A 24,813-nucleotide genomic window follows, 5' to 3' on the forward strand; every position below is an offset into this window, starting at 1 on the left:
GCAAACAGTGTGACAAGGGAGTTGCCAAAAAGTATGAGACCCCACTTATGCCCAGGGCCCCAAGTGTGAAACAAGCAAATGTTGTCAGTTGTCAGTGTAACGACCACAAATCGGGACGGCATCCCTCTCTGATCTACGCAGGATGTTGGGGATTTTGCAGGTGGACATTTGGGCCATGGTGACCATGAGTACGGTCACTTCTATTTCCTGTAAAACAGTCCTAGGTATTGATAGTGAGGAAAACAATGGCCGATGAAGCTTTTCAGGCAGTGAGCGCTTAAGCATTTGCAAGAGGGCCAGCGGGGAGGGCCTGAGTTCATCGAGTTCATCGTCACCTGCTGTGGACGGAAGTGGTCAGTGGTGAGGAAGAGGAGGAGCACTGGCTGCTGAGCCCCAGGTGCCGTGCTCAGGACTTCCACACACACCTACTGTGACCCTGCACGGTGGCCTGGTCTTCATTTTACAGATGAGGAGGTGAGCTTGCCGAGGTGACAAAATCTGGCTAAAAAGCAGTAAAAGCAGCACTTGAGCTGCACTGGGCTGTGCTCAAGCCCACACTCACTCCTGCCCCACGCCAGCCGTCTACACAACCTGAGACCACAGCGGGGAAGCCTCAGGTGTCTCCAGGTCTTAAGTAGAAAATGTATAAGGGATGAAAACATCCCCTCCCAGGAGACTGTCAATGGGAAAGGACTCTTCTCCCGAGCACCTGGGGCAAGCTGGGTGCACCCACGGGAAGGCAGTGGGAGAGGGGCCTGGCCTCTGGGCTGTCATGTCCGGGGGCAGCTGGAGGGCTGCAGCCTGGGTCCTCAGGGTGCAGAGTGTGGTTTGAGGCCAGAGTGGGCCTTGGGTGACCTCCAGGTGGTCTCTGGCAGTAAGTGTGGGTATTCTAGCTCCACCTACTCCCCCCGAGGGAATCTTCACAATTGTTTGCAAAACTCAGGAAGATTCACAAAGTGAAATCCTCTTTGAAAACTTGAAACCCTCAACCTGGGCCAGGGGACTCTTTGGGTTTCCCTGGGTGGCAGGGGTGGGGGTTGGGGGGCTTTACCCTTGGAATATGAGGGTGGAAAGGGAGAAGGCCCAATTACCAACACAGAGCTTGACCCCATCTGTCTGTACGATTGGCCATCTCCCCGTGAAATGAGAGGTCTAATGGGATCCCAGGGCTTCTATGTTCTGTGTTTCCACCATGAAGCACTGGGATAAACTGGTTAAGTAGGGGGTGGCTGGTGCTGCAGGGGCCTGTGGACAGGGGTGCCTTGCAGCCTATAAAGCTACTGAGTAATAAAGCCCAACCCAACCCAAACGCCAGCCAGGTATCAGCAGTCTGTAGGTTCTGGGCAGGCCTAGTGTGAGTTCAACCCAGAAGCATGACATCATCACAGTATCACTGGCCAGAGCATCATGCTTTTGAACAAAACGAAGAGTTTGCTTCTGGCTAGTAGAGACCTATTTCGTTTTGCATTCCAGATGACGTGCAATGGCAAGACAGACAGCGTCCCTAACCGGACGGGAAAATGGATGGCAGGCTATGTCCAGAAGGTTGAGCCACTCTACCTCGTAACCCAAAAGGCGTTGGATCGCTCTTAACTTCATGTCGCTTAGCTTTTTTGTCAGGACTGGTAGGAGAAGCTGCAGAAGGAGGAAGAGGCAAAAATATAACAGAGAGAAGAGAGAGAGAGAGTGAGGAATTGCATGCAGAGCACCGAGGAGGTCATGAGAGACACTGAATCCATGCTGGGATGAGACACGAACAGCGAATGGCCTAATTTTCCCTGATTCAAAAAGTAGCTTCCTGGGTACAAAACCACGCTGGCTGAGGGATCCCACAGTTACAGGGAGAGCCCGAGGGAAATGAGAGATGAGATGGGCGAGCAATTGACTCTAACCATCGCTATCATCCTTTTATCGGGGCATCTCTAGGTTTATTTTCTGAGTTCTAGGCACATTCTCTAGGCTATGCATATACTTTCTACTCTGGCAAAGTGCCAGGATTTGTCTTTTTTTTTTAAGTTTGAGGCCAACTTAAAAGTATTTTATAAATTGGGGGGAAAAAAAACCCTCTAATTTTTTAGACCAGCGTCTGGACCAATGAAAAGAAACCTAGACAACACTGGCTTTTAGTGTCCACTGGGGAGTCCTGTAAGGGCACGCCCGGAACTTCGGGGTTTGCTTTATGAGCTATCCTGGTGTATCCCCCTCCCATGGAGTTCACCGTCAAGGAGCCCTCAGAGGTGGTCGAGCTTTTAGAGATCTCCTTCCAGGGACCCTTGACCTGCCCCGGGCGCTAGCAAAGGCCCCCCCGAAGGCAGCCGACAGCAGCACTTCGGCATTCTGGCAGAGACAGTAATTGCAACCAGAAAGATGAATGCCACAGGGACCGACAGGAAGAAGCAAGAAAGGGGGAGGGTGCCGTGGGAGGGGTTGGGCCAAAAAAGCAAATGACAGGTCGTCGGTGAGCAAGCCCTCCTTAGAAAAGTTCACGTCCACCTTTTCAAAGAAAAGACTCCCCCCCAGAGAGCACTGGGCTGCATGGGCCAGACACACCGGTCTCAGCGGAAAAGTGACTCGGCGGAAAAATGCTCCCGAGTGGCTGCGCTTGGGATGAGGCAGGTGTCCTTCCCGAGAACGTCCTCACGAATGGTCACCACACGGATGGATGGGAGGCATGCCACCTTGGCCAGGGACATGCCCAGGAAGCGGTTCTCAGAGGGTGCCTTTTACCTTTCTGACCTTTGAGGTTAGCAAAGCCCTGCAGAGTAAAGCGCTTCTTGGAAAGCGCAGAGCTTTCTGAGGTAGAGCTAGTGACTGTGTCATCTACAAAGGAAGAGAAAGGGATCGTGCAGAGCGTGTCCACCGCCCAGGGGGCCCTGGGGAGGGCACGTGTCGGCTCAGGCCGGGGCTCACCTCTGGGCCTGGGTTTGCCGGACGGGGGCGCACACTGACCGTGAGGAAGAGGGGCTCCTCTGGGAGGTTCCAGGGCTCTGTGCGGGGTGGGTGGGGACCCCTGAACTCCTGACAAATGCTTCTTGGGCCCACAGGCGGCTGTGCATCCCTGATACGCCCACTAGTGGACCCCTATGTTGCAGCTCCCGGTACGCCCAGGCTGGGGCGCCACAGACACCCACCTTTGCCCTTTTCGGGGGGCTTTGGCAATGTCGTTGAGCTCACATATCCTTCCAGGCTTAGGGGGTCAGTTTTTCTTTCTTCCAACTTTTTGACGTTCCTTGCATTCCCTTTCGAAGGACTAAGGACGTCAGAGACATTGGAAAAGAAATAGTCAGTTGCCTGGTTAGTTTTTCAAAACTCTCCCTGATGATTGGAGGTGTCCGGACACCCCTAAGTTCCTATCCAGCCTTTAAAGTACATGTCCTACCACGGCAGAGGGGCCATGTGTTTCTAGATTAAGCCCAAACGGAACGAAAGGAGGACAAAACCACCTTCCTAGCCACTGAGCAGAAGGTGGTTTTGTCTTTTTCTTTTTTTTTTTTTGGGGGGGGGTGTCTTTTTCTTTTAAAACCATTGTTCTGTGGATTATTCATTTAGATCATCTCTTGTCCCATACATGCTTAGAGGTGGCTTATATAAGAAACAGGAACAATATGTTAAAAAAATAAGAGAGTGAATAAAATGTCAAAGGGAAAACGAGGGCTTTCAGAAAGGGTGCGACAAAGCCGGCGTGAAGGCTGGTGTCCGAAATGTGCCCACGTCTGCGAGTTGTGGCTCTGAGCCTCCCGCCCTGCATGGGTCCCTGTCTGAGGGGCCACTGTCTGCAAAAGGCTGGCGATGAACTGTTACCTGGGATAGCCATGTCGTGGGCTGACCGCCCCGTGGAATAACCACGGACAGAAAGTGATGAGAGGGCCGTCAGGGCCTGGCCTTGACTGGGAGGGGGGCCAGAGACACACAGCTTTGCAGCTGACCCACTGGGACTAGCCCACCGGCCTGTGACTCCAGGGGGGCACTGGGCAAATGCAAAGTAACCCCATAACCAAGAGAGTCAGGTGACAAGGGCCACGCCACGTCTGTGGCCTGTGCACATTTCCCACTCGTGACCCTTCCCATGCAATGGCGTTTCAAGGGCACGTGCCCCTCACCTCGTGTTGGACGATGCTGGCAGAGGCAGGCTCTGGGACTGCTCCAGCGCCCGGTGCTGGCTGGCCTCTGCGGGGAGAAAACAAACAAGCCGCCCACGCATGGCTGGGGAACTTGACCCCGGCACCTTTATTTCTAAACGCTATGAGATCTCAGACAGCTACGAATTTTGAGACTGCTTGGAACATCTGTAAACATGCCCCTGGAGCAAAAGCTAGGAGAAAAGAATGGCCGGAGACATTCTTACCTCGACAAGCCTGCAGCTGGCTGGTCAGCACCTTGCGAATCTCATTCACCCACGCTGCTTTAATCTCAGGAGTCGGTGCCTGCGCCCCCAAAAGAAATGCCGGGAGGTAAGGACTGCTGTTCCCCAAACACACACACACTTTGGTCGTTTACTCTCGAAACTTCTGAGGATGCTCTTAGAGAATGAGAGCATTGCATGTGAGGAAGGAGAAGGGAGGGAACGGAGGCACGGCCCCTTGCTTCGGGACCTCACCCCAGTCCAGGGTATGATCCGACAAGGCCCAGGGCACAGCCACTGAAGGCTGACTCAGTGGGGAAACCCTGTAGCCTAAAGAGGCTGGGACCGTTCTAGGTGACACCATTCTAGGTGACAAGGGAAGCTGACACCATTCTAGGTGACAAGGGAAGCTGGAGTCTGAAATCTCACAAGTCTATTCTGAACTTCCAGGGGGAGGGAGACTACAAGGAGCATGAACCGTGGCTCAACACAGTGGGGAGCCTGGGGGGTAGTGCCAGGTGGGCAGCTGTGGAAAGCCAGAGCGGTGGCCCACACCCTCGCCTTAGCTCTCTGGGGCCCTTGGGTCTGGCTGCACTGGTGTGGGTGCTGAGTTGTAGACAACTAAGCCCCGTGTGATACAGGGTTGCCACATGGCCCTGGGCCCAAGCCATCACGTGCCGGGTGGGTGGGGTCAGAATTCTGAAGGCAAGTAGGAGGGGCACACCCCGTGCTGGCTGACCCCTTCATGGGGCACCCGGGTTCTGGTGTGGGCTCACGAATGTATGTCCAGCCTCGCCCACCTCCTGCCTTCCCCAGCGAGGTGAGGACAGGTAAGGACTCGGAACACACTTCCCGCCAGGAGAACCCGGTCCTGCATGTCAGTATGGCAAGGCTGGCTATACTCTCTGCATGTCCAGGCACACATGTGCTGGGGCTACGGCAGCCTCAGCTCCTTCTTCTGGAAGGACACCTCCGACCCCCTAACCTGCAGTGTGCCCCTGGACTGTGCCAGGATTCAGCTCAGGTTGAAGACGGCCCAGGCAGCGCCCCCGGATGAATAGTGGTGCTCCTGGCCTCTAGGAACTAAAACATCATGGAGGATTCTAGACACCAGCTCTCCCTGGAAGCCTTTCATTGGCAATCCTAATGAAACTCGAGGAGTCCCTAATGCCGGGCCAGAGAGAGAAAGATGGGGTCCTACCTGTATGATGTAAACTTCCTCCCTGGCGTTGTACCAGATCTCAAACTTCTTCACGTCACCTTTCACGTTCTCTGTTATGCCGACAGCTGTCATCTGAGAGCACAAAACAGGGAGACAGTTGTTAGTTTTGAGATGGGGGCTAAGGATGCCAGAGATCCCGCACGCCCACATCCAAAGATAAGAGACTCGTGCCAGAAGGTGGACGTCATGACCGAGGCTCAGTAACGACCTGGAACGGGCCCCTGATCCTTCTCTGGAGGGCCAGTGCCAGGAAGGGTTGTGGCTGCTGGAAACAGGCCTTACTCACGTTTAAGGACTGCTTGTAGCTGTAGGACGGGGCCTTCTCGTACCCTTCCCCATTCTCCTCCCGCTTCTTGCAGAAGAGCACGGCCTTCTCGTGCAGGAACAGGTGTCGCTGCATGGGCTTGAACCTGGCCAGGTCCTTCACCTTGGCGTGGCCCTTCTTGTGGTCTGTCCAGACACTGAAGGAGCCCTGCATCAGCAGCTTCCCCAGGTCACTCAGGTTCCCCTAGAATGCGGAGCAACACGAGGAGCATTTAAAACCCAGAACGGCCAAAACCGGTTTGGCTCAGTGGATAGAGCGTCGGTCTGCGGACTGAAAGGTCCCAGGTTCGATTCCGGTCAAGGGCACGTACATTGGTTGCAGGCACATTCCCAGTGGGGGATGTGCAGGAGGCAGCTGGTCAATGTTTCTCTCTCATCGATGTTTCTAGCTTTCTATCCCTCTCCCTTCCTCTCTGTAAAAAATCAATAAAAAATATATAAAACCCAGAACGAACATGGGGCGAGTGGGAGGGGAGCTTTAAATGCCTGTTGCTCAGTGGAAGAAGCCCGTCTAGGGAGGCTGCATTCCAACTGTGTCACATTCAGAAAAAGGCAAAACTATGGAGACAGTAAACAGATAACCTTTGGGGGGGGGGGGGGACGGGACACGCGGAGTGCAGGGAGGGATGAACAGGCAGAGCACAGGGGATGTGTATGGCAGTGAGACTGGTCTATAAGGCAACTTCCATGGTGGACACATGTGATTATACATGCGTGCAAACCCACAGTGAGCAACACCAAGAGTGAACCCTGATGTACACGATGGGCTCTGGGTGTCAGTGATGTGTCCATGTTGGTTCATTGATTGTAACAAATGTCCCACTCTGGTGGGGATCTTGATAACAAGGGAGGCTGTGTGTAGGGGACAGGGGCACATGGGAAATCTCCGCATCTTCCTCTCAATTTTGCTGTAAACCTAAAACTGCTCTAAAAATAGTCTATTAATGAAAAGAAACCAGGAATGGGTGCTGAAGAGACTGACAGAAAGGTAAACACATTAGTAGGTTGGTCTGATATGGGCATACAGAGGAGAAAGTCGAAATGAACACCGACTCAGTGCACATTATCAGCCCAGAAAACAGACTCATACCCGTTCCCTGAGTGATGCTGACCCCAGGAAAAGACCAGGAATGAAGAGGTTTTCAGAGATGCACCTCCAAGGGGTGAACACTTCCTGATTTTCTTGACACGTTGTTGAGCCCCCATGCAGACCCTCCCCAGGGCCCCTGAGTCACACCGGGTTTTGACCGCTTGCAGGTGATACCCATGATCATCAAAGCTCAAGGGCACAGCTCTGCGCTAGCTGTGGGCTGGCCTCAGCCGCTGCCTGGTGGATCCCCCCACCAAGCAGGCTCACTCGCACCTCCATCAGGAGGGGGAGAAGGCAGGGGCACCCTCAGCGGTCCTTACGTCATAGCCTGTGATGGCGATGAGGTGCATGGAGTCATTTACAGCCTTGAGGATGCCCAGGATGGAGCTCAGCGCCTCCTGCAGGTCCTCAGCCCCCTCGCAGCTCTTGCTGTATTTCAACATTTCCTGGAGGGTGGGGGTAGGGAGAAGTCATGTTCACACACCCATCTGGAACTCCAGTGCTCTGTCCTGGAAGTAGCCCCTGGGTGGCCCTGAACACGGACCCTGGGGACACATGATGTGGCTCCCTGCTCAGTCGGCACTGCCGAGGATAGACCATGCGTGTGGACACTCATACCCTCCCTGAACGTGGGCCTGGCCCGGGGACCACTGGCCTAGGAACAGCTCAGGAAGCTGCCCTTCCACCTCCCTGAAGCCCCCATACCCCAGCCCACCACAGCCTGGATGGATGCTGCAAATTGGGGGTGTCCCCTGAGCCACGTGGCGAGTGCAGGCCCCTTGCAGTTCCCCAGGGCCAGCACCCACGTGCGGCTCTGATCCCAGCAAACTCAGACTGAGATCCCTGTCTCATGTGTCCTACTTCTAAACTGGTTACTCCTTCCTTTCAAATTTGACCCCCCGAACAAACATCTGGTTGTTATGCGCATGCTCTTCATGCTCATTCATTGGTTCCCTCCGGCCTGCAGTGCTGCCTCTGAGCCCACAGAGATAACCGACTGGGCTGTGGGGGCACAGCCCAGTGTCAGTGTGGAGACTCCATGTAGTGGGGTTTGCCCATCTGTTCACCTTGCTGTCCCTCGCCCTAACAATGGCCAGCGCACAGTAGGCCCTCCACAAAGGTCTGTGAAGAGCCAGGCCCCTGCAGAGATGGGAGGAAGGTGGCTCAGAGACCACAGTGTTCAGAGACGGTGAGGCAGCCACAACTGCCTGGTGCATGGCTGGGAGGGGAAAGGAGCAATGAGGTGGCCATGCTGGGAGTGGGGCTCCAGGGGGTTGCCCAGCCAGGCACGGGGCTCGCTGTCTCACCTTGAGGAGCAGCTGGTATTTGGTGATCCTCTGGACTGGTTTCAGCAGGTAGGAGTCCAGGCTCAGCTTGTGGTCCAGTTTCTTCTGGCATTCCTACAACCACCACACCGGGGGTTTAGACAGCTTGCATGATTCTTTGCTTGAGAGTCAACTAGCAAAGGAGAGCACCCTGAAACGCACCTGGAAGAACGGACAGTCGGAGCACTGTCTCCACAGGCTCTCGGAGCGGGGCTTGTTCTGACAGTACTTCTCGTAGATCTGGAACTCCTCCATCTGGGCCCGGGACAGACAGCGTCACGGCGCGGCTCAGAGGGGCCGGCCTGACCTCTTCCTGGATCCCAGTTCGCCCCTCCATCTCAGACGCCATGTCCCTCACTGAGGGACAGTCAGGTAACACCCCCACTAGAAGCTCACGTCTCAGGGCTGGATTAGCCCCGATACCCCTTTTATCCAGGTTCGCTCAAGATAGCTGGCTTTTGCCAGAGGAGTAACAGTCTAAGAATAAACACAGGACTAACACAGACTTTCTAAAGTGGTGCTCAGGCTTGTGAAAACAGACCGCTGCCTCCACCGAGGTTCTGGGGTGGGACTGAGAACCCGCATTTATAATAAGGACCCAGGAGACTGTGATGCTTCCGCCAGGTGACCCACTTTGAGAACCACTGACCTACAGCATGATGGCCCCGCCCCACTTCTCAAATAGCACCGACAAGCATTACAGCCAGGCTGAGCCAATATTGCTCCTCCTTTCCCTTCCAACTGCCTCTTCCACCAATTCCTTGTGACAGTCTCAGCCTCCAGCTCATTTGGTGGAAATGGCTTAGTTTCACTGCTGTTGGTAAGATGCATTTCCCTATTGCTAAGCCAGCAGTTTTTGGAGGTCAACAGAAGAGGATCACGTGGGACTGTGTGAAGACAGCAAGCCCCCTATCAGGCAGCCTTTCCTGCTCCCAGAGCTCCTGCTCAACCCCCTTTCCCTCCACACACACACTTTAGCTGATCTTCCCGCCCTGGAAGGAGACAGACATCGACTATTTCAAAGAGAAGAAAAACAAGGCTCAGAAAACGTGGAGGACTTGTCCACTGTCGGCTGGTCAGCGAGGGAGTCTTAACCAGGACCAGGACCAGAGCGAACAGAGCAAACGCCAGCATGAGAAGGGCTCAGCTCGATCTAACACAATCAGAATGGAGATGCTTGGCAATTTGGGCATCTCTCAAAGTTGGTGTTCTATAGTTTTTCTCTTTTTGGAACTAGCTCGTGGGCTTTAGCAAAAACCACATTCTTTCAGCCCTGCCCAAAAAGGGCACATCGTCTCAGCCCAACTGGACACTTTGGTACTTTGTGATTTCGGTTGGGGACTGTAACCGAATTTGAAGTTATTATTTTAAGTACTAGTAATTTTAGGAAGTAAGGCCCGGGAAAGTATACATTTAAAAAAACACACATACCCTTTCTAGAAAACACCTTCCAACCAGCTCTGGGCAGTCTATGTAGTTTTCTAGCTCCCTCAGGAATATTCTAGACAAAGAAAGTTTGCATTAGGTCGTATGATCAACAACCTGAACAGGATGGCATCTGTAACAAATGAATAGCTATCATTTTCCAAACAACTTTTGTTCCTAACTCTGGACAGTTTGGGAGGTTTTGTGTGTAAGAATGCAGTCTGGTTTCAGGGACCAACAGCCCACTCCCGTCACTCTCCGAGTTCTGACGATATCAAACTTTCGGATTTAAGCAGACACGGCCCCCATGAATCCCTGTGATTTTTGGTGCTGCTGCTCACACAGAATTTAGGAGGCTTATTTTATCAGCACAGACATGGGGCGAAGAGGCTGTGAGCACATAGACAGAGCATCTGGAGGTTCTGGAAGCGCAGCCCTCACGGGCCAGGAGCTCTGTCGGGTTTCTGCAGGTGGAAGGGGGTCTCGGTCAGGTCCCTGAGACCTTCCCCAAGGCAGCTTTGTTCCTGAGCCATGTGCCGAGTTTTCCTATGTTTGGGACTTACACCTGTCTTGGGGGTAAATCCCCCGGGAAGGGGAGCTCCTGGGGCCTCTTCACTACACTAGTCCTGCAGCCAGGGTCCCGGTGCCCCCGCGTTGGCCAGAGCCACCGGGATGCTGACGGGCCAGGCCACTCAGTTAAATTCCCAAGGGACGGCTCGGGGTGGGGTTCAGCTGTGACTTGCTGCCTCCTTTATCAGCGGGCAGGTGAGAAATGCTAGCAATCGAGGGGCAAAGCAGGTGGTGAGAAAGAAGTCCCCAGTGTTCCCTGGAATCCGTAGGAGGTGGGGTCCTGGTCCCGTGATGGCTGGGCTTCCTGGCCGCCGGCAGCACTGAGAGGGGTTGGCTCACAGCTGGCCCTTTCTCAGGACACACAGACATCGCCATCACCTGCCTGTCTCTCTACGCACTTATGCTGCCCGCTCATTTCCTTTCCCGTGAGCTCCTGCAAATCTGGGGCAGAAGTCCAGGCGAAGCAGGCCCAGGAGGACCATCCACGCTTTCCCCAAAGCACCAAGAGGCCACAAATCGCTCTCACAGGGGATAACAGGCAGGGAGGAACTTCTGGTGTTACTACCCTCTTCAAGAACGGGCTTGGGACTAAACTGTCCTTGCTAAGTGGTGTGGCCTTTGGTGCTGCCCCAATGTGCCCAATGCACACACTTGGGGTGGGGTGGGGTGGGGTGGGGTGGGGTGGCTTCTGCTGGTCCCAAGGGACAGGGAGAGGCAGGAGGGGCGGCTGCTCCGGCAGGCATGCTTGCAAAGCGCCGAGGCACCTTCCCACTTCATGTGCAACCACCCGCCCCGGCTCAGAGAACTAGCCCTGGGCACATCCCACCGGGCTGCTGCTAGGTCTGGGCCCCTCTGTGAGCTCAGCCCCGCTGAGAGGGGAGGAAGGGACATTCTCCACCAGCAAAGCACGGCCCGGCCATTTGGTTTTCAGCTCCCTGCAGGCGGCTACGTTAGAGGCCAGAGGAAGGGTCCCACCTGTTATGAAAGTGGTAGATTTCTTCCATGTTCCCAAATAAAACGTCCTTCTTGTTTTGAAGGCCTGCTGAGATGAGATGCGTCATCAGCGGGTTGTCCATCTCGGCAGCGTAGCCCTGTGGACGGGGAGAGGGTCAGCAGGGAAATCCCAGACCACAGCCGACAGGACTCCGGGCCATTTTAACAGCGGCCCCATCAGCACGGAGCCCCGTCTCCGCGGGACTGCCTAGGGGGACTGGTGACGCTGTCTCCGGTTTTAGAAAGCAAATCCACCTCCTGTTCATTTACTCACTGACCATTTCTAAGATGATTGTCTGGAAAAGTACTACAAAATATAAATGAATGATAAACAGCACCAATTTTGGGGGGCAAGGGACGGGAGGTTTCATCCTTCTTCTCCCTTTTAGTCTTTTCAAAATCCAGGTATAGCCCAGCCAGGTGTGGCTCAGCAGTTGAGTGTCGACCAGGAACCAAGAGGTCACCGGTTTGATTCCCGGTCAGGGCATATGCCTGGGTTGCTGGCTCAGTCCCCAGTAGGGGGTGAGATCGATGGTTCTCTCTCATCATTGATGTTTCTCTCTCTCTCTCCCTCTCTGAAATCCATAAAAATAGATTTAAAAAATCCAGATATAACTTCTATGAAGGGGACAAATCTTATGTGTACCCTTGGTGAATTATTTATGTGTCTACACCCCTGTAACCGCTGCCCAGATCAAGATGTAGACATCCTAGTGCTCAGAAGCCCCTCCGCCCTTCCCAGGCAACAGCCCCAGCCCGCGGCCTGCACTGGGACGTCCACCGAGACTCGTCTGGATTCCTCTACAGGAATGGCACGCACGCTTGTCTGATTTCCCCCGCTCGCCATCGGGCTCCTGGGGTCGTGCGAGGTTCTGTGCAGCAGCAGCTCTTTTTCTCGCTGTGAATACGGTCCCCGTGCACACCCCCCTAAACCTGCTGGCCCCTCGGTCCCGCGGACAGAGATCTGAGTTGCTCTCACTTTGGGGCTCCCATGAGGAAAGCTGCCACGAACCTCCTTCCACTTGCTTTGTGGTGGACAGGAGGCCACCCAGGGTGGGGAAGCCTGGCCCATGGCCCCCTCCCGGCCCCCCCCCCCAAGGGGCAGGCTCACCTCCAGGACACAGAGCAGCTCCTCCACGTAGACCCGCTCCGTGTCAAGCAGTTCGTTCATCACGTGCCTGTGAACGGGGCGCTGGGACTTATTATCCAGGAGCAGATTCCCACCCGCCTCCCTGCTGTGGGGCCACCTGCGCAAAACGAGCTCCGAGGCCTCAGGCCTCCCTCTCTTCCAGGCCACGCCTCTGAGCTGCCCCAGCCCTGCAGATTCTGCCCCGCTTCCTTCTCCCCAAGAGTCCCTCCTGTGCACACACTCCTGTCTCCTTGCCTGGGGGCCAGCTGAGCACCAACTCAAGGCATCACTGTAGCCGGTCCCGTGTACATCCCTCTCCTCTTGCACGTGGTGAGGTACCGCGATGATGTGTGGAACTACTATGTGCCCATCATGTGATAGAGCCCCAGGAGGGGCAGGGGTTGGCAAACCAGCTGCCCAGGTGTCTTTTTAGGGACAAAGCCCACCTTCTAACTGCCTACGACCAAGCATCCCACTCGGGGTGCTTCTGGGTTGGGACCATTGAGCATGACCAGTTCTAAAACAACTCTCAGGGCTTAACAAGGCTTTAGCGTTCAGTTCAAAGAGTAGCGCTCCTGCCCGGGGGCACACAGCACCGTGGGCATGGAGGCGAGGATGTCCTTGGCGGAGAACTGAGCTGGATGCTGAAGGCCAGGCAGCAGGTGGGGGAGGGAGGGGACAGCATTCTGAGTAGTGATCTCAGAGTGCGTGGACGCAGGAAGGTGGCAGGTGAAGGTACCTTTGTGGAAAGGTGGACGGCCCAGCTAGGCCGGAGGGTAGGGTTCTTTGGGGAAAGGGACGGCCAGTCCTGGGAAGGACTTTGGAAGTGCCTTCCCTGTCAGGTCCAGAGTTCGGACCTCGTCAGAGCTCTGTGCGGGGACAGATGCAACCCCCGAGTGGAATGTGCAGGACGGCCACAGCAGGTGCCCTGGGAAACAGCCTAGGTGTGTGGCATAAAGGGCTGGGCTGAAAAGCGTGTGAGCAAAGCCAGAGGGGAAAGATGAAGAAAGAGAAGTGACACCAGCTCATGGAGCCAGGAGGGCCAAAGGCTCCTGGGAGGGACCAAGTCCATCGAGGGACAGGAGGCCGGCTCCAGGGGCAGTTATGTGGCTGACCTTGCACAGGGGACCCAAGGGCCTGGGTGCCTGAATCACACTTGCCTTCTCCCCTGGACTTGAAGAAGGGGAAACACACTCCATTCAAATCATCCCCGTCCCGCCTGGGGGCCCAGGGGCCAGGGTGGCGTTTCTAAGGAAAACCTACATTTCTCTTAGTTTCAGATGCAGACATGCCAAACGGACGCGTGCACTCCATGATGCATGCATGTGTGTGGACCCCATGAGGCCAGCTGGGCTCCCACATTGTGGCTTTGGGGCAGAGGCTGGCATTTTTCACCAACTTTGGTTCGTTTGGGTTCAGACTGTCCTAGCCAAAGGCTGAGAGCTGGTGGGTCGCGCTTGTCGCGTCTGCCCCAGAGCCGCTCAGTGGTGCCCGGAAAGGCAGCCCACCCACCTCCGCAAGATGGCCAGGCTTTCCTCCTCGTCCCCCGTGGAGCTGCTCCGGCCCTGCCGGCTTTCACTCATTTCACTCTGGAGAGAGAAGAGCACGCAGGGCGTCGAGATTCCAAAAACAAGAAGATACAGCTTAATGTCCTGACTCCCAGGCTCCGGAGTCCAGGCTCATTTCCCATCTGGGAACAGATCTGAAACCTGAGATCTCGCCAGAGGAGGAGAGGGCGTGTGGGAGAGGGCCAGGGAAGACCGGGCTGGTGCCTGCCAAGGAGGGGGGAGTGACCCCGAGGCAGTGCAGGGTCTGTGCCAGGGCTGGGGGCCTCACCTTGGCCCTCCTGTAGGGCCCTCTCCGGAGCGCGTTGCCCTCAGAACTGTTGTTCTCAGAACCTCTCCGGACACCTGGTTTGGGAAGAAGAGGAGAAAGGTGGGTGTCTGGAAAGGGAAAAAGTCCACCCAGGAGTGTCTGGAACTTATTTTTTTTTTTACTTTCAAAGGAAAAAAAGCAAGCAGTCCAGAGAAGGGTGAGGAAAGCACAGCAGAACAGAGGAGAGGAAAGGGGATCAGGAGACAAGGTGGGGGTGGGGACACAGGGGTCGGCCCACGGGGGTCGGCCCACTGGTTAGTTCACCTCCCTAGAGGGGCTCCCAGCCGACAGGGGACCAGGCGACAGCGGAAGAACTTCTCGGCCAGGATACTTCTGTCCAGGAGGCCTCCAAACGGGCCAGAGAATGGTGTCCTCCGGAGCCCACACACTGGGGGCCGGAGCCAGCTCTCCAGGGCTCTCACCAACTTAGGACACTTGCCAAAGCCCCGAAGAAACCAGCAGGTGCTCCCAGGTGCTGGGGAAGAGCGTGTTTGGGGGCAAGGAAGGGATGAGAAGGAGTCTTCAGGACATGGCACTGCTGTGGGTGCCGGGGGCGGCTGACGTGGCTGAGGCATCGACGTAGCGCAGGGAGGCTTTCGGGCTGAGGTGGGAGCCGTGTGCGGGGGAAACTATTTTAGCAACAGCACTGAGGACAGGGGAGTTGGGGAGAGGCTAGAGTCCGGGGAAATAGGCCCAGGAAAGTCTTGTGACAGTCGATAGTCCAGTTCTCAGGGCCTCATCCTCTTTACCACAACCAATCAGCTCTGCCCTGCTTAGCAAGGAAGCAGCACAGAGAGTAAACAAAGAAGTGGGCCAAGTGCCAATAAAACTTTATTTGTAAAGTAAATCATGGAACGGAAGGAAAGCGTCCCCAGAAGGCACGAGGCATGCTGGCATATACCTGGGGAGGGGCAGGGCGACTTCGTGAGCGCCTCTGGCCGGGGGGCCACGGGCTGCACGGGCCTCGTCTGCTTGGCCGCCAGCTTCTTCAGGCTCGCCTGCCTCCGGTGGAACATCTCTTCCATACTCTCCTGCTTCTGGAAGACCTTCTGCACGTGTTCCTGACGTGACAGGGTAAGACAGACTAGTTAGCAAGGTGCTTTATAAGCGTCGGTGCCTGCAGTTTACAAACAGAACAACCACGTGTAGACTTGGCCTCGGCACGACCTCCGGTTTAAATGCTCGTGACGCAGAGCCCATTGCCAGCGCAGCAATCCTGCACTGGCTCTGCTGGCCGTGGACCGCGAGGGTGGCAACCCCACTATGGAGTGAGGGACCAGCAGCCCGCTCCGGGCACCTGAAGGCTGCCTATGGGAGGGCAGTAGACTTGTGGGTTGCCCCAGGGGTGGGCTGAGTACAGCTGGCCGAGAGAGAAGACGAGTCCTATTTCAGTGCAATATTGAGAGGAGCATGCAGGAAGCAGGGCCCAGGGAAATGGCTACTTCGTCAAGAACACGCCGCTTGCAGGGGAGATCCCACAGGAGGAAGGATCACCACCTTTAAGGGAGGCGTGCAATAATTTCTGCGTAAGGAAAGTTGAGCCAGGTGGCCCCTTCCCCCCCCAACTCGACATCTCTCTCATAATAATTCATTAAACGAGTCTCTAATAATTCATTAAACGAGTCTTTCGAACATAGAGTTACTCCCCACCATTCAGGACAGGGGAGCTGCAGGAGAAAAGCCTGAACTGGCATACCATCAGGTCTTGGGTGAGGATGGGTTCGTAGTCCTGGTAAATTTTATTGAGCTCCTGGATCTTATTTTCTGCACCGGTCTCCAAAAACTTCTCAATTTCTTGGAGGGCTGCCTCCGCACCATCCTGGGATTGGCACTTGTCCACAGGCTGCGAGGCCAGCAAGTAGATCCCCTCATCGCACCATTTCATGGACTGGACACGGGAAGCGTTGCAGAGGGAGAGAGTGGCAATGTTAGCAGCTGTGTCTGGGCTCTTTGCTGGGGCCTGTTCGCTGTCCGCTGACCACTATATTTTGGGGAGTATTTGCAGCACTATACCATCCCAGCTCTGCTGCTATAGTCCAAAGGACTCCCTGTAGGGAATGCAGCACTCTAAAAAGTTGAGCAAATCACCTGGGACCAGACTCATTTACACACAAACAGAGAGAGAGAGAGAGGGAGGCAAAGTGCAGTGAGTTAGCTAGACGGTAAGTTTCTGGGCCTTTAAAAGAAATCATTAGTTGTTGCAAGTGAATTCTAGAAAACAGACAACTATGTCAGGATATGACCACTAGAAAGGCATCCGGACAGGAGGGCGCGGGCCAGCTTCTAATCAAGACTGTGGTGCATCCTACGTGGAGGGAGCTGCCCACGTGGGACCGAGAGCAGGTTCGCCATCAGGGGTACGGGGCTGGGGTCCTACCGCCTCCAGGAGGCCGTGCAGCTCCAGGGACTTGTTGAGCAGACCCTTCCTCTGCGCGACCTCGGCAGCAAGCTGGTCGCAGAGGTGCTGGAGCTCGTGGCACTTGGGGCGGATGGAGTCCACAGCGTAGTGCTTGTTGTCGATGAGCTGCTCCCCGTCCAGGGACAGGGCGCGAGCCCGCTCCACGGCCGCCTGCAGAGAACCGTCCCAGAAACACGGCTCAGCTTATGTCCAGTATAAGCAAGCAGGGCGCTGTTACCTCCGAGGGATCTGAGGGGGTAGGGGTGAGGGAGGGGTGGGGGTAGGAGGTGGGGCTGGGGGTTGGGGGTGGGTGGGCCAGGCAGTTGTCCCTCCACCTGCCGGCATCACCATTTCCTGTGCCTTTCGAAGCGGCTCTGGTGGCACCATGCGAAGCGCTTCACCAGCACCCACGTCCCAGTGCTTACACTGGACTTCTCCTCGAAGCTGGCAAGGTCCTTCAGGAGGTGTTCCACGTGTGCCAGGCTGTTGCCCACGTCCGTGAAGGTCGCTATCTTCTGAGCCAACACGTCTAAGGCGGCCTTGACCTGAAACAGAGAAAGGGTGAGAAACCCAGGCCCAAGTCAGAACAACCACAGCTGAAGGGAAAGGACATGAAGACGTGACCGAAACCGGGAATGAGGGGAGGAGAGGGAAAACCAAGATCTCCCCCAAGGGAAACAGAACTAGAGGGGAACTTCCTCAATTTCATAAAAAGCATCTACAGAAATTCTACAGGCAACACTATGTCCATGATGCTGGTGAAAACAATGCTTTCCCCCTAAGATTGGGAGCAAGGCAAAGATGTTCATTCTCACAGCTGTTTGAAGTGGTGGCAGCTCTAGCCAGTGCAAGAAAAATTAAAAATATAAACAAACAAACAAAAGGCATACAGATGGGAAAGGAAGAGCTCAAGCTGTCCCTGTTTGCACGTGACCTGATCACCTATGTAAAAATCCCAACGAGGACAAAACAACGCCTAGAATGAGTGTGTTCGGCACAGTTTCAGAAGACAAGATAAACATACACAAATCAATTGTATTTCTCTACATAGCAATGAATACACAGACTCCACAACTAAAAATACAATACATTTGTAATGGCTTTAAAAAATAAACGATGTAACTATAAATCAAACAAAACATGTACTGCACAGGTATGCTGAAAGGTACACAACACTGATAAAAAAAAAAGCCTAAGAAAATCTAAAAAAATGGTGAGGCACATTATGTTCATTGATTGAAAGACTCAACATGTTTAAGATGTTGATTCTTCTTCCTCAAATGGAGATTCTCCTTCAAATTCCTATCAAAACCCAAGGACATTTTTTTATAGATAAAGACAAGATTATTTTAAATTTACATGGAAAAGCAAAGGAACTAAAATAGCTAAACACTTTTGAAAAAGAAGAATAAAATGGGCAGATTCATCCACCTAACTTCTAGACTTATTATAATAGTACAGTAATCAAGACTATGTATTGACGGAGGGGCAGAATACAGACCCAGAAATAGACCCAAGCAAATATGCCCAACTAATTTTTGACAAAAGTGGAAAAACAATCCAATGGAGAAAAGATAACCTTTTCAACAATGTTATGGTAGCAACTGGACAGTCAGGGATTTAAAAATGAACCTTGACCTAATTCTCATACCTCATACAAAAAGTAACTTGAAATGGATCATGGACCTACATGTAAGATTATAATCTTTTAGGAAAAATAGTTTAGGGGAATATATTTGGGATCTAGGATTTAGGATTGACACCAAAAGTACAGTCCTTCACAGGAAAAATTGATAAATTGGACTTCATCAAAATAAAAAAACTTTGCTCTGTGAAAAATTCTGCTAAGATGATACAAAAATAAGTGATGAGCTGGAAGAAAATAATTTCATACCGCATGTCTGACAAAGGACTAGTATCTAAAGTATGTACAAAACTCTCAAAACGCAACAGTAAACACAAAATGGGAAACAGAAATAGAGACATTTCACCGAAGAGGATATACTGATGACAAGCACATGGGAAGATGGTCATTAGGAAACTGAAAACTAGAACCACATTGAGATATCACTACACAGCTTTCAAAATAGGTACAGGCAATTAAAAATAATACCACCCCAAATGCTGGTGAGGATGTGGAGATACTGGATCACTCATACGTTGCTGATGGGAATGTAAAATGGAACAGCCACCTGGGAACAATTTGGCATTTTCTTAAAAAACTAAACATGCAACCATCATATGACCCAGCAATTGCACTCCTGAGCATTTATCTCAGAGATGTGCCAACTTACGGTCACACAAAGATCTGCACATGAACGTACAGCAAAAAGGAACAATGTTCTGTTATTACACAGAACAGCCTGGCTACATCTCCAGAGAATCATGCTGTGTGAAAAGAGCCAGTCCCAAAAGGTTATGTGTTGTATAATCCATCCATTTATAGAACATTTTTCATGACAACAATGGACATGGAGATGAGTGGTTGCCAGGGGTTCAGGAGGGGGTAGAAGTGGGAGGGGGGTGGGCGTGTCTATAAAAGGGTAACATGGGCATCCTTGTGGGGATGGAATGATCTGTGTGTAGACTGTGTCAGGATCAGTATCCTGGCTGTGATCCTGTGCTTTAGTTTGGGAAGATGTCACCAGTTAGGGAAATTGGGTGAAGGGTACAGGCATCTCCTTGATTTTATTTCTGACAACAGCACTTGAAGGTACAATTATCCTATCTAATAAAGAGGGAATATGCTAAGTGACTGTCACACCCTCACAAAGACAGTGGTGCTCACAGCCAATAAGGAGGGAATATGCTAATTGACTGTCACACCCTCAAAGATGGCAGTGCCCATAGCCACAAGATGGCGGCGCCCAGTCCCCTCAGCCCCGCCAGGGCGGCAGGCGCACGGCATGGCCAGGCCCGCCCCCAGGCTGGTCCAGCCCCTCCGCAGGCCTGCCTCCAGAGTCCTCAGTCCCCTCAGCCCCCCAGCCACCCAGAGCTGGCCCGAGGCACAGGCAAGCCTCAGATGGCGGCTGCCCAGCTGATGCCCAAGGCGCAGGCAAACCTTGGATGGTGGCTGCCCAGCCACCCAGGGCTGCTCGAGGCGCAGGTAACCAGGGCTGGCTGAGGCTTGCACTGCCAGCAGTGGCAGCAGCAGAGGTGTGATGGGGGTGTCCCCTTCCCCTGATTGCTGTGTCACCTCCCACCCCTGAGGGCTCCCAGACTGTGAGAGGGAGCAGGCCGGGCTGAGGGACACCCCCTCCAGTGCATGAATTTTCATGCACCGGGCCTCCCGTCTTCAAATAAAACGTTTGGTTGTCTGAGAGCCTTCCTCAGTCCCCACAGAAACAAGGAAGGAATGATCTTCTCTAGGAGTGCTGTTCCCATTGGCCGGCGTGACTTCTCTGGTCTGTGTCAGTGACACCGCCTCACCTTGCTGTCCTGAGTTCGAGCACTGTCCACCTGAACAGTGCTCAGGGAAGACTGCTGGACTAGTCCCACCTCTTCCAGAACGTGATGCTCATGACTCTTTGGGGAGGACTAAAATGGGAGGATGGTCCCCACAGAACCGTCACCGGTCCTCCTCATCTGCATGTAGACATGGCCTCACAACAGCGTGGTCACTGGACTTGATGTGGCTACCTATTTCCTGTGTATTTATGATCCCTCCCAGACCAGAGGCTTCCTGAGGACAGGAAAGATGCTGCCCTGGGTCTACACTGTTGCTGATGGCTGTACCGTCTTATATTCCTTCGTTGCTTCAGGACCAGACCACAGGGAAGTGTATTCTGCACAAATAAATGATTAACAGGCTTCCAATGAGTTGGCCATCGCTAACGATCGAACACAATGATGGCGCATCACTGCTATGATAGCCCTGTCACACTGAATCCACGGTGTATGCCCAAGGCCCCTGCCAGGCACACAGTAGGTACATGTTGGAGAAAAGAACATACAAATGACCATAAAGGGAGAATGAAATTTGCTTGACTAATGAACAAATAATGCGGAAGTACATGCCCATGAACCTTTGCATATAATGATTTACTCATCCATCACATACTTCAAGGTTTACTCCAACTTGATCTTGGGGCTCCATGCGGCTAACAGAGACTATTCCGCATTGAACCATAGTCAATTGGGTACTTGGCTCTGGGCATCCAGGTGGTCCAGGCCACTTCCTGGCTACCTGCAGCCAGAACACCAGGTGCCAGCCTACAGGTTCTCTCCAGGCTCTGGGCCACTCACCTCTCGGAAATCCTGCTCAAAATGCCGGAGCTGCAGACACTGTTCGAGTTTTTGCTGATGCTTTGCCCAAAACTCGTCAAAGGCAGCCTCAGTTTCATTCAGCTGGGCCAGGAGCCTAGGAAAGAGGAAGGCACTTGTGCTGTGTTGGAGTGACCCATGGGGAAAGGGAGAATTGCCCCCTGCAATGTGAAGCAGGGGTGGGGGGCTCAGCCTCCAAGCAGCCTTCTTAACACACTCACCTCCTCTTAGCCTGGGCACTAAAGCACAGGTAGGGGTTTCTTTAGGGCCCACTGACTTGAGAGGGAGGGCAGCTGGCTGAGCTGAGTTTGTTTTGATTTTTACAAGGTCGAGATGGTAAAGGTTTGGGTCATTATTTATCACTTTGATTCAGGGGTTAAGAAAACAGTAAGCTGCCACAATGCAAGTGTGGGTGAAGAACTGCGGCCACCATTTACTGTCATCACTCCCAAAGCTGAGAACGCCTGTGCTCCAGACACTGTGCTGGACAAGTGTGAACCAATTTGATCCCATACCCACCCCGTCAGGCGTGCTCAGGCTGGCCCCATTGTAGAGATGAGGAAACTGAGTCTGGGGGAATTAGCAGTGTGCTCCAGCCTCCTCTGTTTGTGACACTGAGGACATCTACACAGGCCTCCCTTGTGTCCCAGGGCCCCCTCTGCATCCCTGGCACAGAACACCTGCTCGGTGTGTGGACTTGGGCGACGAGGAGGGAACACAGGTTAAGAGTTGAAAACATCGGCCAGGGTCCAGGCCTGGGTTTGTCCAGCTGCTCTGCACCTGTCCCCAACCTGTCCCTGAACAAGGAGATGGGGCCTCGCTGCTGATCTGGCTTTCGGGGCGAAGAGCACAGAATGGGAGGAGGTGAATGGTGTGTGAACATGGCAGAGCAGCACACGACGTTAGCTAATAGCAGTGAACCGTGTGGACTCTACCCCGTGTTTTGTCATGCAGCTGGGAACCAAGGGGAGCAAGGACAAATCACCCCCTTTCCCGTGAAAGAGGAGATGCTTCTAAAATGGGGGCTGGAGCTGAGAGGTCTGAGGCTACTTCCCTACCCGGGAACAAGTGGAGCCTCAGGTGCGAAACAGGACAGGAAAGCGACTGAGCGCAGATCGCCAAGCCTGACAGCTCCTGTCCCCACTGTTGTCCCTTAAACGGAACCTCCACGCTTCTGAAAGAGGGCAGCTGCGCTAAGAAATCTCCTCCCCAGAAAAGCTGCTTTCTTTGGGATTCGGAAGAAAGGCATTTCAGCAGGAAGGACTCTGAGGTGCCCTTGCTTCCCCTGGGGCCGAGGAAACCAGGCTCAGAGAGGCGACGAGGCAGCATGGGTGGGGCCTCTGCTCCTGTCTGTCTGTCCCTCTGTCCTCAGCCCGCAGCCTCGCGTTCTCACAGAGGCCGTGCGCCTGAAAGGCCCTGCAGCCCGAGGCCTCACCTCTGCACGGTGGTCTGGTTGTCCAGCTGGTCCTGGTTCAGGCTCTGCTCCGGGCTCTTGGCCAGAGGCTCCCTGATGCTGTCCAGGATGCTCTGCCCCTCATCCAGCGCCAGCCTCATGTCCTCCTGCGGGAAGAGCACGGCACCTCGCACCCCAGGCCCACCCACGCCCCGGGACTCTGACCAGGTTGGAGAGAGCGGTGGGCTTTGCGGGGCATCGCCCCCGCGAGGGGAGTGAGCAAGGTGGGCACAGCACCGGCCACAGCGAAAAGTCTTCCTGCCCTCTGTGCTGACCGCGGGGGAGGCAGGCAGGTGTCGGGGAGACTCCTCCTGCTGCAACCAGGGCAGAGCTAGGGTTACGGGTCACTCAGGGGCAGCAGGATAAAGTAGGGGAGTAACAGGACACCAGACCTCTAGGTGCCTGCTTCTGCAGCCATCCCCGCTGCCAGGAGTGAAAGGGAGCTAGGGGTTCTCTTGGCGTGGGCGGGGACACCCCTGAGGGCAGCACCAGCGGGTCATGGTCACCGCTGATGCACAGCATGCAAAGGGCAGGTCGGGCAGGGATGCAACAGACTCAGGGAGCCCCTCTCCCTCAGAGCATTTATCCAGGAAGTGATGGTAAGTACGTGAGTACAGTGGCTACTTTATGAATTTCAGCCTCTCCGAGTCAGCCCACCACTTCTCCGCCTGCCATCTATGGGACTCGAGGGACAGAATTCCTGTCTTGGTTTACTAAAAGGCAACAGAAACACCTCGATGGAGGGCCCAGCTGCAAGGCAGCTCAGGAGCTGGGTCAGAGCGAAGCCGCCTCCAATGCCTTGCTTCAGTCAGAGCTCACAGGCCAACCACCAGGTGTCTGCATTGACAGCACTGGCTGACGCTGCTTTCAAAAAGCAGCACATTTCAGTCCTCATCACAGAGGTTACCCAGCTCACGGGCACCAAAAGGCATCTTAGAAACCCTTAGATTCTGTCTTACCTAAGGCAGACATCGGCTCTCTCTACTCCACGATCTCACACTCCGACAGAGAGGCCCCCTCCCCCCCCCTCCCCCCACAGAAACCACACCTACCTTCGCTTTGTCTTTCTTCTCCGTGTGTGCACAGAGCACCGAGCTCGTCGATTGGACGTCGTTGGGCAACTCCGTTTCGGCCAGCTCGGTCCCGAAGGACTGCAGCATCTGGGCCGTCTGCTTAACCATGAGGGCGAAACTTTCGATGGCCTTGGGAAGAGGGAGAACACCATCACAAAGCTTTGCACACACCGCACCCGCCTGCTGCCTGCAGAGCGCCCCCGAGGACCGGCCGGGACATCTTCAGAGGGGACGGGGCCCCGGCAAGCCTGGTCGACACCTTCCCGCTGGTTTCTTAGCCTCACGGCCTCTTCAGACACATACCAGACACTCTTTACAGAGGCTTTCATCAGCGAGAGTCATTCTAGGCTCGGGGTCTCTCTCCTTGTTGAGAGAGGCGTGAGTGCTGCAATCTACAACAATCTGGGCTTTTTCTCTCTTTCTTTTCAGTCTCTGAGCCCAGAGAAAGCCACTCCCGAACTTATTACTCATGTTATTTCTTTGGATGACTAAGGTCCACTGAGACCATCTCCTCATTCTTGGGGAGAAAACTTGGGTTTTCACATGAACATGTCTTTGGAAAAGGCAGCATCGAAACGCAAAAGCAATCCTAAGGGTTTCACCGGGGATTACTGCGAGCCACAGCCCGTAGCCAGCATCCACTGGAGAGTGCGTGCTGGGAAGACTCACCGTGCGGTGACACAACCACCGGGTGTGGCAGTAATCCAGGGTCCCGCCCAGGTCCTCGGTCAACTGGGACTTGTCGATGTAACCGTGTAATTCTGGTACTGAGCTCAGCATTATGACCTAGAGGAGAGAGGAAGCCGCCTCCAGACACAGAACGCCCAGCAGACAGAGTCAGGAAACGTTTCCTTGCCGGTGGCCGTGTTGACCGAAGTCACTGGCTTTGGGCCGGGGTTTCAATCTCAGCTCTCCCACTAACTGGCTGGTTGACTTGAGGCAAGTCGCTCATTTTCCCCTGTGTCTCAGCTTCCTCACCCATGAAATGGGCACAGGATGACTCATCCCATCAGAGGACAGCCACGGAAGGGTGCAAAACCCTTGAGCTAGCTGGGCTTGGGATGGACATTAGGCACATGGAAAGCGTTGACGCCTCTCCGGCAGGTGAGCTCAGCATGGTAATCGGACGGTGCTCGGACTCTAAAGAAAATCATTTTGTCTTCATTTCTGCTGAAACACTGTGAGGTCATTGCAGGTTCAGACCCAGTTCAGCACCCTTTACCTGCACGATTGCCTTGACGGGGGTGGGGGTGGGGGTGGGGGTGGGGGGAAAGCACACGGTTGTGGTGAGCAAGCAAGCTCTGCCACACGGGACACTTGTTTTATTGTTT

At 54.2% G+C, this 24,813-nt stretch overlaps 1 protein-coding gene across 9 annotated transcripts in view; it reads right to left on the reverse strand.

Annotated features, from left to right (window-relative positions):
• Positions 1 to 24,813, reverse strand: part of MCF2L (MCF.2 cell line derived transforming sequence like) — a 179,740-nt gene that overhangs the window by 4,669 nt on the left and 150,258 nt on the right. For 6 of the 9 annotated variants that reach the window (XM_079779558.1, XM_079779555.1, XM_079779559.1 and 3 more), the window contains 21 exons: positions 24,152 to 24,268; positions 23,462 to 23,611; positions 22,392 to 22,516; positions 20,939 to 21,053; positions 17,119 to 17,238; positions 16,673 to 16,864; positions 15,992 to 16,183; positions 15,197 to 15,356; positions 14,257 to 14,330; positions 13,933 to 14,009; positions 12,403 to 12,469; positions 11,274 to 11,389; positions 9,735 to 9,804; positions 8,466 to 8,558; positions 8,286 to 8,378; positions 7,299 to 7,424; positions 5,851 to 6,072; positions 5,544 to 5,636; positions 4,346 to 4,424; positions 4,101 to 4,167; positions 3,132 to 3,250 (listed from right to left, as the gene is read on the reverse strand). In XM_079779558.1, coding sequence (XP_079635684.1) covers positions 3,132 to 3,250; positions 4,101 to 4,167; positions 4,346 to 4,424; positions 5,544 to 5,636; positions 5,851 to 6,072; positions 7,299 to 7,424; positions 8,286 to 8,378; positions 8,466 to 8,558; positions 9,735 to 9,804; positions 11,274 to 11,389; positions 12,403 to 12,469; positions 13,933 to 14,009; positions 14,257 to 14,330; positions 15,197 to 15,356; positions 15,992 to 16,183; positions 16,673 to 16,864; positions 17,119 to 17,238; positions 20,939 to 21,053; positions 22,392 to 22,516; positions 23,462 to 23,611; positions 24,152 to 24,268 — 2,467 coding nt within the window. Of the gene's footprint in view, positions 1 to 1,560; positions 1,636 to 2,727; positions 2,821 to 3,131; positions 3,251 to 4,100; positions 4,168 to 4,345; positions 4,425 to 5,543; positions 5,637 to 5,850; positions 6,073 to 7,298; positions 7,425 to 8,285; positions 8,379 to 8,465; positions 8,559 to 9,734; positions 9,805 to 11,273; positions 11,390 to 12,402; positions 12,470 to 13,932; positions 14,010 to 14,256; positions 14,331 to 15,196; positions 15,357 to 15,991; positions 16,184 to 16,672; positions 16,865 to 17,118; positions 17,239 to 20,938; positions 21,054 to 22,391; positions 22,517 to 23,461; positions 23,612 to 24,151; positions 24,269 to 24,813 lie in introns of all 9 variants that reach the window. The other 3 variants (XM_079779562.1, XM_079779563.1, XM_079779561.1) reach the window with 2 other exon arrangements.

The sequence above is a fragment of the Cnephaeus nilssonii genome, assembly GCF_951640355.1.
Source record: "Cnephaeus nilssonii genome assembly, chromosome: 8".
Classification (NCBI taxonomy): domain Eukaryota; kingdom Metazoa; phylum Chordata; class Mammalia; order Chiroptera; family Vespertilionidae; genus Cnephaeus; species Cnephaeus nilssonii.